The following is a 12,736-nucleotide window of genomic DNA, read 5'->3' as shown; positions in this document are numbered from 1 at the left end:
GATTTAACCTAGTTTGGGAGTTCAGAGAAGACTTTTTCAAAGAATTAAGGCAAAGGCTAAGTCTTAAAGGATAAGTTGGAATGTAATAGATAAGGAGAAGAGGGAAGGCCATTCTAAACAGAAGACTCAGAATGTGCAAAGCCCCTGTGGTCAGAGGGAATATCATAAGTTCCAGGATTAGGTTCAGGCAGTCTGACTACAGAACACAAGTTCTTAACTTTTATGCTGAGTGGACCTTCTGCAAAGTTCCTTTCAGGTAGTTTCTACTCTCTCTGTAAAATAGGAAAGCCAGGTGATCTGTCAAAGGTAGGAATGGAGTGAGAGTGAGAGAGGTTTGAGGAAATATTGAAAAAACAAGACAAACAAAAGTAAATTTATGATAAGGCACAAGTACAATACCTTGAGCAATTCTGAAATAGAATTAGCTTATTTATGTTGTTTTAATAATTAAAACATTAGCATTTTTTAAAATGGTAAGTTTAAACCACAACCAACCTAGTATAATACATCACAGCCTCCTCATAATCGCCCGAGTTGAAAGCTTCATTTCCTTTTTCTTTTTCACGAATAGCAAGTAAACCCCTGTCCTTCTCACTTAGACCTAGAAATAAATATTAAGTGCTACATGTGAAAGTATAATGTTTTAAGGTTTAAATCCATGAATACTTTTATGCAGTGCTGGGGATCAAATCCAGAGCCTCTCACATAGCAGGTAAGTGCTCTACCACAGAACTACCCCGGCCACCAAGAGTGCTTATTCTAACTGAAGTAGAAACAGTAAATAAAATAAAATAAAAGGTTTCCTAAATTTCAGGATATTTTCCCTTTTTTAATTAGAAATTCAGCATTTTTGAGGATTTAGGGGGTTTTTTTGTTTTTGTTTTTATGGTGCTGGGGATTGAACCCAGGGCCTTGTGCATGCAAGGCAAGCACTGTATCGACTAAACTATATCCCCAGTCCCTATTTTTATAATTGATTTCATTAAAAGTCATCTATGGACTTTAAATGAAAACTCTTATCTTTTTGTTTGGGGCAAATAAGAAAAATGTGAGAAATTTCTGGGAAAGAGAGGATAAAAAAAAGGAACAAAAACAAATTGCAGAGGGCTGGGATTGCGGCTCAGTGATAAAGCACTTGCCTGGCGTGTTTGATCCTCAGCACCACATAAAAATAAATAAATTAAATAAAGGTATTGGGTCTATCTGTAACTAAAAAAAAAAAAACAAATTGCAGTAAGAAAAATACATTTATATTTTGAAGTCTTACTACATTTATTTATTATAACTATTATTCACATAAAGTAGTTAAAAGATAGAAATAAACTTGATAAAGAAAATCCACAAATTTTTAATGAAAAACTGTGTAGCACTCAAAGACAATATCTTCCAGGGGAACAGTTTTTATTATAATTTAAAAATTTGAAGACTACTAAATTATTCTTATGTTTCCCCATTACCTGCTGTGTCTACTTTTCTTTCAATTTTAGACAAATGTGACTTGTTGTCAAATACAGTCTTTTCTTTGTAATCTTCATCAATTTTTGAGCATTCTTTTTCCACATCAAATCTTAAATGGGAAAAAAAACAAAACTGAGAAAATAACAATACAAGTAAGAAAATAAAATTGTTATTGATATTCTTTATTTGTATTACAGACTAGATATCTCTTTGGACCAGAAGTGTTTCATATCTCAAATTTTTTTTTCAGATTTTGAAGTATTTGCATATACATAATGGAATTATTTTGGGGATGGAGCTCAAGAAAAAACACAAAATTTGTTTTATATATACACCTCATACACATAGCCTGAACATAATTTTTTTTTAATTTTGGTACCAGGAACTGAACCCAGAGGCACTTAACTTCTGAACCACATCCCCAGCCCTATTTTGTATTTTATTTAGAGAGAGGGTCTCACTGAGTTGCTTAGGGCCTTGCTAAATTGCTAAGGCTGCCTTTGAACTCGAGATTCTCATGCCTCAGCCACTGCACCCCACTTAATATTTTTAATAATTTTGTGCATGACACTCAGTATTACAATGTAGAATTTTCTATGTGAGTCATCATGTCAGTGCTAAAAAGTTCAGATTTGGGAGCTTTTCACATTAGGGATGCTTGTGTCTTTTTGATGCATATTCAAAAAAATGCATAATAGGTTTGTTTTTCAAGTAATTTACATTCCTTCTTAAGAAAACATGCTATTAAGTAAGGATTTAAATATTAATCAGATGAAATATGTTTGGAACCTTGTAATTAAAATTGTGAGTAATTTCCTTCTATTTAAAACGTTTGTACTTTTTTTGATGAATATAAAGACAGCATTATTTATTTTTGGTTGATTTTATACACAAAAGGATGTAGTCTTTTTTTTCTTCCTATGAAAAACAAGATCAGAAGTGCTTAGGCTAGATATTCTTTGTAGTCTATTAAAATAATTTGGTACCCTTGAGATATTAAGGTACATAATATTTGTCTTAAGTTACAGTATTGATTGGAAAAGAATTTTTCAAAGATAAAATATAAAACATACTTATCCCATTCTGCATAATCTCTTGGAATTTTCTTTTTAGCTGGTCTATTTTTAGAATGTTTTTCCTAAAAGAAAAAAACTCATATTTTATGAGACATATTTTATCTAAAATTAGCAGGTTTTAGTGTAAATATAATGTGATTAGATTAAGATATGCAAATGGAAGGGATCAGAAAAATAGTACCCCTAAAGTTATGACAATCTTGGTATCCTAATACAATAATATACAGCAGACAAAAGAAAGGATTTTAAATTCTTAGTTAATTCTGGGAAAATCTATAGACATTTAAGCATTCATACACACATACACACACACACACACACACATATAACTTGAAAACTCACACATGATCATTAATTATTTTCTTATAATAAAAAGATACTAAACTCTGATGCGTTCTTGCAAAATCTAGGCATTGGAGAAACAAGAATCACTAGTTTGCTCTACTGTTTGGTTGCAATGACAGATACCCACTTTGGACTAATTCAATTTTAAAAGAATAAACTATTGGCGAATATAAACAAACTTAAGAAAAGGTAGGGTACTTCTAGATAAAGGTATTCCTGTGCCCTTTCTCCAGCGTCCTCTCTCTCTCTCTCTCTCTCTCTCTCTCTCTCTCTCTCTCTCCTGCCTTTATCTTCTTTCTACCTGCTAATTTCATTTTCCTCTATAGCAACTTATATTCTCTATGTAGTAGGAAACTTAGCCACATCAATTTGGATTTATAATCTTACAGCCTCCTCATCAGAAAAGAAAAAGAGGGACTCTTCCTTGTACCTACAATTAAGAGGAGGGAGGGATCCTCCCCCATAGGTTTTAAAGGGAGCATGGTCCTGCCCATACCTTCATTTTAGACTGACTTCTAGCCTCCAGAACTAGAAAGAATATATTTCTCTTCTTTTAAGCCATTTTGTGTTATTTTATTATAGCAGCCCAAGGAAACTAATACAGGTAGGACAACTTAATTTTTACACTGATTAGAAAGGGTATTTAAATTCACATGTGGCTCTGTGACATACCTTTGACAAAGAATCAATCCCTCTTGAGGAATTTTTAAAAAGTAAACATAAATTGATTTAATTGTGGTAGTCATTACTGTGTATAAGTATCATATTAAAAGTACAATATGCATTTTCCAAACACAATAAACAAAATAATTTAATAAGTAAAAAGAATGGACGTCAATAAGAGTCTCAAGACATGAACTAGGTACATGGAATATCACATACTGAATAATATCATATTAATATATTATACAAAGAGGCAAAGCACTTTGGCTTTGAAAGATTAGAACATGTACTCCTTCCACATATTCCCACAGCACCCAATAATTACCATCCTCATTCATACTGTACTATCAGTGGGGTTCAAACTTTTTGGTCTCATGACATTTTCACACTTATGGTCATTTGGAGTTACCAAATTTTTTAAACAATCACAAATTTAATTATGTAATTTAAAAATCACATTTTAATACCCCCAGAGGTCATAAGTCTTTGGAATATGTTAAGTAAAACTTATAGGTGGGGTAAGGCTTTATCAGCTAAATGTTGAGATCTACTAGCATAAGTTAGTGTGAATCATAAGAAAAGGGTATGATTTAAATAAATCAGGATATGATGGAATTCTATGCTGCAATTAGAAACTATGTAGAAATTCTCTTTATTGATATTAGCCATATGTTAATGAGTGAAGAATGTAGGCCAGGGCCTTATTTATGTAACAATTAATTATATATGATGTACAATATGACACATGTAATATCATGCATGCATGGTAGGGCCTTATTTATTTAAAGAGCATATATACATAACAATATAAAGAGAGAGAGAGAGAGAGAGAGAGAGAGAGAGAGGGAGAAATCTAAAATGATCCTTGAAAATGTTTAATAGGAGTCATTTCCCTGTAAAATAATATCAAGCAATTTTTACATTTCTTGCTGAAGCCAGGATGGGAAGGATGAGAAAAATTCCAATATACCAAGACAGAGAAAAGAACTCCCAGCAGAGGAGAAATGGAAATCCAATCCATATATTCAGAAGTATAAGAAATATATATCTTCTACTACAATTTTTTACCTCAAGCCCTCATTCTACGGACTAGTAGAAAACACTCAATCTTAGTTTTACCTTTTCCCAAAGTTAGTGAAGTGCCAAGGTTCTGTGGACTCTTGGGGATGTGTTTAACAAGGAGTGGTCCAGTTCACACAATTGGGTTGTTCATATGGCATTCATTATCTGATAACATGGCCCCTTCCATTTTTATGGCTCTCTTTGAATCTCTGTGAATATTGGAGACATTCGCAACCCATCTATTTCCCATCCTGCTATATCCCTCCTCTGAGACAATGAACCTAAAATCGACTGCTTGTTTGAATAGGGAGAAGAAAATGGAGGGAAAACAGTGAGGAAAAAAATAGAAGATTGTTTAAAATATTATGCTAGCTATAATACTTTAAAAGTTGTTTGGTGAAGTCTTTGTATCACAGGTACAATTTAAACTCAGTTATAGAGTAGAATGTGGTTATCAGAGATTGGGAAAAGTGGGAAGAGGAAGAGATAGGGAAAGGGTGATTCATGGGCACTAAGTTACAGCTAGGTGCAGCTCTGTGTGCTGCTGCATACTAGGATGATCATAGATAAAAATAATCTGTATATTTCAAAAAGCTACAGAAAGAGTTTTCCATAAGGAAATGGTAAGTGAGGAGAGATATTTTTACGCCCATTTAAATATTACACAATATATACATGCATCAAAACATTACATTACTCCATTAATATGTACAATTTTTATGTTTTTTGTACCAATTAAAAATAAATTTATTTTTAAAAATAAAATTTTTAAAAAACCTTATAGGTAGCCATTGACTTGGATTGAGCTCCTACACCAGGCAACAAGAAACCAAAACAAAATGGCATAATTTATGTTAAAGATCCAGATAAAACTAAGATATTATAACCTTTTGTCCTGTTTCGAAATTTAAATAAAAATACTCCCATAAAACATTATAAAAAAATTAAAAATGATGAAAATAAATATGAATTAATTGATATAGATGGTGTCAGTTTTCATTACCTATGTAATTTGTAAGTATGGAGTAAAGTCCAGAAAGGTAAATTATCAGAGAGCATAATGATAAAGAGCTATGGATGTTTTTTAAATAAAATCAAGATCTCAAAGACAAAAATAGCAAAAATGAGTTAACCTGGAATGAAAAGACTCAGATAGCCATCCTTTCAGAAACAACAAGGTCAGCTGTATCCCAAGAGGCCCAGTTTCAACCTGAGCTTGGGTAGATGCAATCAGAACCCCCAAAATGCTCCTACTTTATGAAACCATGGGTTCAAAAGGAGAGATGTACATGACAAAGCAAGGATCAACCAAAGAGAAAGGGGGATAAAAGAAAAAAAAAAAACAGAGAAGCATTAAACAGGAATGACATCTACAAACTTGAAAGTACCTGCTTATTATTTTAAATTGCTAGTTAATTAAATGACACAAGATAATCCTCTGTACCTCAACTGGATAAATACAATTCTTCCCTGAAAATCTCACACAAATGATTGGGACCTTATATGCTAGTAATAACTGGTCAGAGTAAAAGAGAAAAGACAGCAAAAGAAAAAGGGGAAAGGCAGTAAATCCAAGATGCAAATCCTCAAAGGAAAATGCAACTTTGGTTTCATCTTCAAGTAATGAGATACGGAAAACTGCAGGTAACAGACACACCAGCTGAAACACCTCCAGTTCTCCTGGAGGACATCACTCTCAGGCAGCTCTGCTTGGATTGGATAGCTCCTTAAGGGCCGCCACTACTGCCTCCACCTACCAGCCCCGCCCCACAACAAAAATATCTACCTGGCCAATGTGAAGATAGCTGTTGGAACCACGAACTGGAGGCAAATGATCTTTCATTCCTGGAAATGTTTCAGTTTCATGAAAGTGCATTCTACTTTCTTCTCTTTTAATTTCTGACACCCAACTCTGATAAGGATGGAGAAAAAGAAGGTAAATATACAGTTTGAAATAATTAACCAAGCATTATAAAGAACTATACATCATAGTTTTTTAGGACTTCAATTTTTAGATGACAATTTTATTATGCCATTCTATGTGGAATAGCTGCCTTTTTTTTTTTTTTTTTTTTTTTGGCCTGTACCAGAATTATTGAATCCAGGGAGAATCAACAACTAGTCACATCCACAGATCCTTTTTATTTTTAATTTTGAGACAAGGCCTTGCTAAGTTGCTGAGGCTGGCTTTTGAACTTGCAATCCTCCTGCCTCAGCCTTCCATACCCCTGGGATTACAAGTGTATGGAACACCTTTTCTACTTTTTCTTTATAATTGTGGTAAATACACATAATATTAAATTTATCTTCTTAACCATTTTTAGTGTACTGTCTTATTAAGAATATCACATAGTTGTTGTCTTTCGTACCTTATTTATCTTTCAAGATCCTATTATCATCCCTTCCAGCAAGCTTTCCCTGAACTTCCTCGTTGGTTTAAAAGTGCTCCTATTCTACTTATTAGCAAGAAGATTACATGTCATATATTTATTGTCTGTTTTTTCTCCATACTGTAAGCTCCCTGAGGGCAGAATCTTAGTCTTAACTTCATCTTTGTGATTCAGTGTCTGGCACATATTCGGTTCTTAACAATATTTACTAAACTGAATTATCAAGGTGACAGGAAAAAATTGAAGAAATTTATTATCTGTGAAAGTCTATTATTTATTATTCATATATATATATATATATATATATATATATATATATATATATATACACCAAAGGTTCTTATATTTGTCAGACACTTACAAACACTGGGATTCAGCAATGAACTATGTTATCTGTCCAAACCATACAGGAGAACAGGAGAATGAGAAAGGGGCAAAGAGGAGAAATATGAGGAGAAAAAGAAAAGCAATTTAAAAAGAAGGGGAATTATGAAGGAGGAGGAGAGTAAGATGCAATGAGGAAAGTGGCCAAAAAAGCATGGGAGAAATTAGGAGAGAAGGTGACAACTCCAGAAGTGGTCAAGAGAAGAAAGGACACACTGGGGCAAAGGAAAATGGGGAGTTGTTTAATGGGCACAGGGTTTTAGGTTAGCAAGAGGAAAAATTCTGGAGAGTGGTCCCACAACAATGTATTAGCTGGGCTACATTTAAAAATGCTTAAGATCGGCTGGGGATTTAGCTCAGAGGCAGTGCACTTGCTTAGCATGTATGAGGCCCTGGGTTCAATCCCCAGGATCATGACAATCAAAAAAAAAAAAAAAAAGCCAAGATGGTCAATTTCATGTTATATGCCCTGTACTACAAATAAAAAAAAGAATAAAATTTCATAACTGGGGTGATATTCATGGAACAAAAGAAGTGAAATAAAATATTAAAATTAATAACATAAAAGAAAATATTTAAGAATAAATTTAACAAAAATTTCAAGAATTCTACATGCAAGATTAAAAGATATTTCTGTAAAAAATTAAAGACCTGGACTGGGGTGTAGCTCGGTGGCAGAACAAGTGCTTAGCATTTTTAAGGACCTGGGCTCAATCCCCAGCACCACAAAATAAATAAATAAAGACAAAAGAAAAAGGAATGGAGAAATATGCAACGTTCATGGATCAGAAACCTCAATAGCTTTATCAGTTCTTCCACACTTGATCCGAAGATTCAATACAATCTCAATCCAAACAGAAGAAAGTTATTTTATATAAACTGATAAGCAAAAGACCTAGACTAGCCAAAACAACTTAGAAAGAGGACCCAGCTGGAATTTCAAGACTTACTGTAAAAATATTACATTCAAGACAATGAAGTATTGAAATAAAGATGGACATTTAGAATAGCAAAACATAAGGAGTCAGAAATAAACCCACACAAGGTCAACTGACTTTTTAAAAATTATTTTGTTTATTTAGTTGTAGCTGGACACAATACCTTTATTTTTATTTTTATGTGGTCCTGAGGATTGAACCCAGGGCCTCTCTCACATTAGGCGAGTGCGCTACCACTGAGCCACAACTCCAGCTCTCAACTGACCTTTAACAATAGTACCAACAAGCCCCATGTGGAAAGGATAATCTTTATTAAATTGTGCTTGAATATACATTACCTGCCAAATAAAACAGATCATAGACCTAAATATAAGAGTTAAAACTCTGAACTTTCTAGGAAAAATTTTAAGGATCTTGGTATAAACAAAGATTCCTTAAATAGAACAAAATCCCAAACTATAAAATGATCTCACCAAAATTAAAAACGTTTGCTCTTCCAAATACACTATTTAAAAATAAAAATAAAAAGGCAAGCTGGGCTGGGGTTGTGACTCAGTGGTAAAGTGCTCACCTAGGCACTGGGTTTGATCCTCAGCATCACATAAAAAAATAAAGATATTGTGTTCACTTAAAACTAAAAAATAAATATTTTTTAAAAAGGCAACCAAATATTTGGAAGAAAATATTTGCAAAACATATACCTAATAAAGGACACATACTTCATAATTCAGTAATAAAAACACAAACAACCTAATTGTTGAATTTTTATCTATCTATTTATTTATTTATTTATTGGTACTGGGGACTTAACCCAGGGACACTGTATCTCTGAGCTACATTTTATTTTGAGTGAAAGTCTTACTAAGTTTCTGAGTCTCGCTAAATTGCCCAAGCTGGCCTCTAATTTGCAATCTCCTGCCTCAGCCTCCTGTGTTGCTGGGATTACAGATATGCACTATCACATCTGGCTCCAATTTTTTTTAATGGGCAAAGAATTTAAAAATATTTCAAATAAGAAAATAGATGGATGGAAAATAGCTAATGAAAAAACAATATCATTAGTCATTAGAGATATGCAAATTAAAATCACAATGAGACACCATTAAATACCTAATAGAAAGGTTAACACTGACAAAACTGACAATATTAAATAATGTTGATCAGGATGTTAAATAACTAGAAATTATAAATATTGTTAACAGAATTGCACAATGGTTCAGCCACTTTGGAAAACATGTTGGCAGTATCTTCATCAACAGGTTAAATGGATAAACAAACTGTGGGGATATCCATAAAATTCAATATTACTCAATATTCACCTGTAACAATATAGATGAACCTTAGAAGCATAATGTTAAGTGAAAGAATACAGACACGAAAGACAACATTCTGTGTGATTACCCTTATCTAAAAGTCTAGAAAAAGCAAAATATGCTGACAGCAATTCAGTGATATCAGAGGCGAGGGTACGGGGTCTGCGGACTGCAAAAGGGCAGAAGGAAACTTTTTTGGAGTGATGGAAACACTATGTATCATATACATTGGTAAGAACTCAGAGAAATGTACACTATATAGGTGTTTTTTTTTTTTTTTTCTTTTTGGCAGTGCCGGGGATCGAACCCAGGGCCTTGTGCTACTAGCAAGTGCTCTACCATCAAGTTACATCCCCTGCCCCAAAGTTGGTAATTGAATATAAATTATACTCAATAAAACTGATTAAAATAAATCAGCAAAGATGCAAACTGGCCATTAATAAAAGAAAATTCAAGTGACAGGTGAAAAAATTCCATTTTACTATTAATCATAAAGTGAACTCCCCCCAGGTTGGGAATATAGCTCAGTTGGTAGAGTGCTTGCCTCTCATGCAAAATGCCCTGAGTTCAATCCCCAGCATTCCCCCCCAAAAGGGAAAAAAGTAAACTCCTATAATTGTTCAATCATGAAACTGATTAAAAATCGTTACAGTATCCAGTGAAAAATACCTGAAAACGGGCATTCTTATAATACACTGCTGGTGGGACAGTATGAAGGTAAAACTTTTCTGATAACATAGAAATTTAATTCAAAAGCCTTAAAAATCTTCAAATCTTTTGTTTAAGCAATTTGAATTGTAACAATTTACAATTTCATCAGGAATGTTCAAAAACACCATAAACAAACATGTCTACATGGCACTATCTAGAGAAACTGATTAAATTATGATTCTTTTATAGTATAGAATATTACCCAGCCATTTAAATTGCATTTGTACACATACAAAAAAGTATTTTCTGGTTTTAAGAAGTAAACAATACTTTCTACGTAATTACCATTAAAAGACCTTTACTGATAAACAATAAGCCCAGGACTTCAGATAAGTATATCTGACATATAGACAATGCCAACCACAATATTCATCAAACACTGGTGTTATTCTATACCTTTATATCACCATCAATTTTTTCCCATTCTTCTTCTGTAAAACTGGATGCTGTTGCTGCAGGCTTATCTTTCCTCAAGGCTCTGCTTTTAGGAGCCAAGCCTTTAAGGCGCTTTTCACAAAATTCTGTAAGTTCAGGATAATATCCTTCCTCACCAGACCTTTAAAAATATTTATAATTTTAGAGTTAGACTTTATTTAAAGATCCTCTAGACAAGTGGTTTGCAAGCTGGGTTCTTGGAGCCCAGATGTTCTGAGGAGATCTCAGGAGCTGCACAAGGCTGAAGGCTGGTCTGTTATCTCAACTAGTAAAAACTCCATGTTTTATTTGTTGATCTTCAGAATGACTCAGAGAGGAAAAAAGGAACTCCAAAGAAAGCCAATTCCATCACACACTTTGTAAGCTGAATACATAATATTTTCTCCCCTATTTAACACACATGTTCATTTTGTATATGAAGCAATTTTAAACATACATGTAAATTCAATACTAGAGACAAGCAGAGAAAGAATGTGGGCTATTCACAGAATTTCTTAGAACTAACATTACAATTGTAGCTTTCAAATTCCCTCATCTCATAAGTTTCTTATTGTCATATTTCCTCAAATATTTATATTTATATTTAGGCAAATATGACAATATTCTACCTAGAAAAACAAAGGGGAAACAATATGATTTTTTATCTTTTTTACTTAAAAAATGATAAGGTATTACATCAACTCTGACAGGGAGGACAGGAAGCTAAAGGTGATGAAGGAGGAAAAGGAACGAACAGTGAAGGACGAGAGTCAGAGGCAAGAAATACAAGAACTACTCTAGAGCCATAATGATACTACTGAGTCCTGAACAGGAAGTTTCATGCTCCACAGGTGCCTTCTGCAACAGAGTTCTGCTCGCCAAATGAAAACACCTCAAGAAATTCAAAATAGGTGTCCCAGGTTCGTACTCCACAGGGCAGTGTTTCTAGAAGTGGGTTCCTTGACCACTGCCTGACAATCAATCGGCTCGCTTATTTCTGTGTTCCACCCCTGATTTCCTAAAGCAAAATCTTTGGGAACAAGACCCTCAAACTTATAATTTTTAACAACCACATGTATGTATATTAAAATTTGATAAATCATCTATTCTAGGAAGACCCTAACTCTGTTTTCTGATCTCACCTTTGGACCTCCCCACCGTCCTCAGCTTACAGTGAGTCACCTTCCTTTGCTGTCAGAGAACAGAAGTGCAAAGTACCAAGTGTCAGCGGCGGCTGGTGAGACAACTTACCTCCTAATGGCTACTTTCACAACTGCCTTACCTTTCCCTAGTAGATGTGGAGGAAGCAAGAAAAATGCCCCCTTGGATACCAATTAGCTAAGTCTCATGCTGTAAGTAGACCTCACCGGAACCCTCCAAACTAACCAAAGGGTCAAAACCACCATAGGCAAAAACAATCATCTCAATATTTGAAAACTTTCCTCAATATTTTTATTGTTGCTTTAACTTTTAGAAGGCCACAACATAGTTAAAACTGGCATAGTAAAGCATGATATGGTTTTTAAATGCTTACCTGAGTACACAAAGAATTTTTTCCAGGTATTTAACATCTGAACATTTTTCAATATATTTGAAATCCAAATGTTCAATGGGAATTTTAAATGTTTTCGTTGTTCCAAAGCCCCACAATGACGGATAATCTTTGGCAGTCATGGCTAAAATATAGCATAGGAAAACAAATGTGAACCTAACATATGTAATAATGCTCAATTTGGATAGTAGTAACCATCTGGACACTCCGAGAGAAAAGGGCACTGGGCCACTGAGCCACATCCCAGCCCTATTTTGTGTTTTATTTAGAGACAGGGTCTCACGGAGTTGCTTAGCACCTCACTTTTGCTGAGGCTGGCTTTGAACTTGCGATCCTCCTGCCTCTGTCTCCTGAGCTGCTGGGATTATAGGCATTCACCACCACAGCCAGTGGAGGTGGGATGTTTTTTCCAAAGAGGAAGGTTACTCAT

The 12,736-nt window shown here is 34.1% G+C and overlaps 1 protein-coding gene and 1 non-coding gene across 3 annotated transcripts in view; one reads left to right on the top strand and one right to left on the bottom strand.

Annotated features, from left to right (window-relative positions):
• Positions 1-12,428, bottom strand: part of Spag1 (sperm associated antigen 1) — a 59,725-nt gene extending 47,297 nt beyond the window's left edge. For both annotated transcript variants that reach the window (XM_076835422.2, XM_076835423.2), the window contains exons 1-6: positions 12,289-12,428; positions 10,737-10,896; positions 6,391-6,516; positions 2,532-2,596; positions 1,458-1,567; positions 496-601 (exon numbers count right to left, since the gene is read on the bottom strand). In XM_076835422.2, the coding sequence (XP_076691537.2) occupies positions 496-601; positions 1,458-1,567; positions 2,532-2,596; positions 6,391-6,516; positions 10,737-10,896; positions 12,289-12,428 (707 nt within the window). The remainder of the gene's footprint in view (positions 1-495; positions 602-1,457; positions 1,568-2,531; positions 2,597-6,390; positions 6,517-10,736; positions 10,897-12,288) is intronic.
• Positions 10,143-10,215, top strand: Trnae-cuc (transfer RNA glutamic acid (anticodon CUC)). Its single transcript has one exon. It is a non-coding gene; the product is annotated as a tRNA-Glu (tRNA).
• Positions 12,429-12,736: the final 308 nt, after the last annotated feature.

Source organism: Callospermophilus lateralis, chromosome 16 (genome assembly GCF_048772815.1).
Source record: "Callospermophilus lateralis isolate mCalLat2 chromosome 16, mCalLat2.hap1, whole genome shotgun sequence".
NCBI classification, from domain to species: Eukaryota; Metazoa; Chordata; class Mammalia; order Rodentia; family Sciuridae; genus Callospermophilus; species Callospermophilus lateralis.
This window is presented reverse-complemented; position numbering and strand designations above follow the sequence as displayed.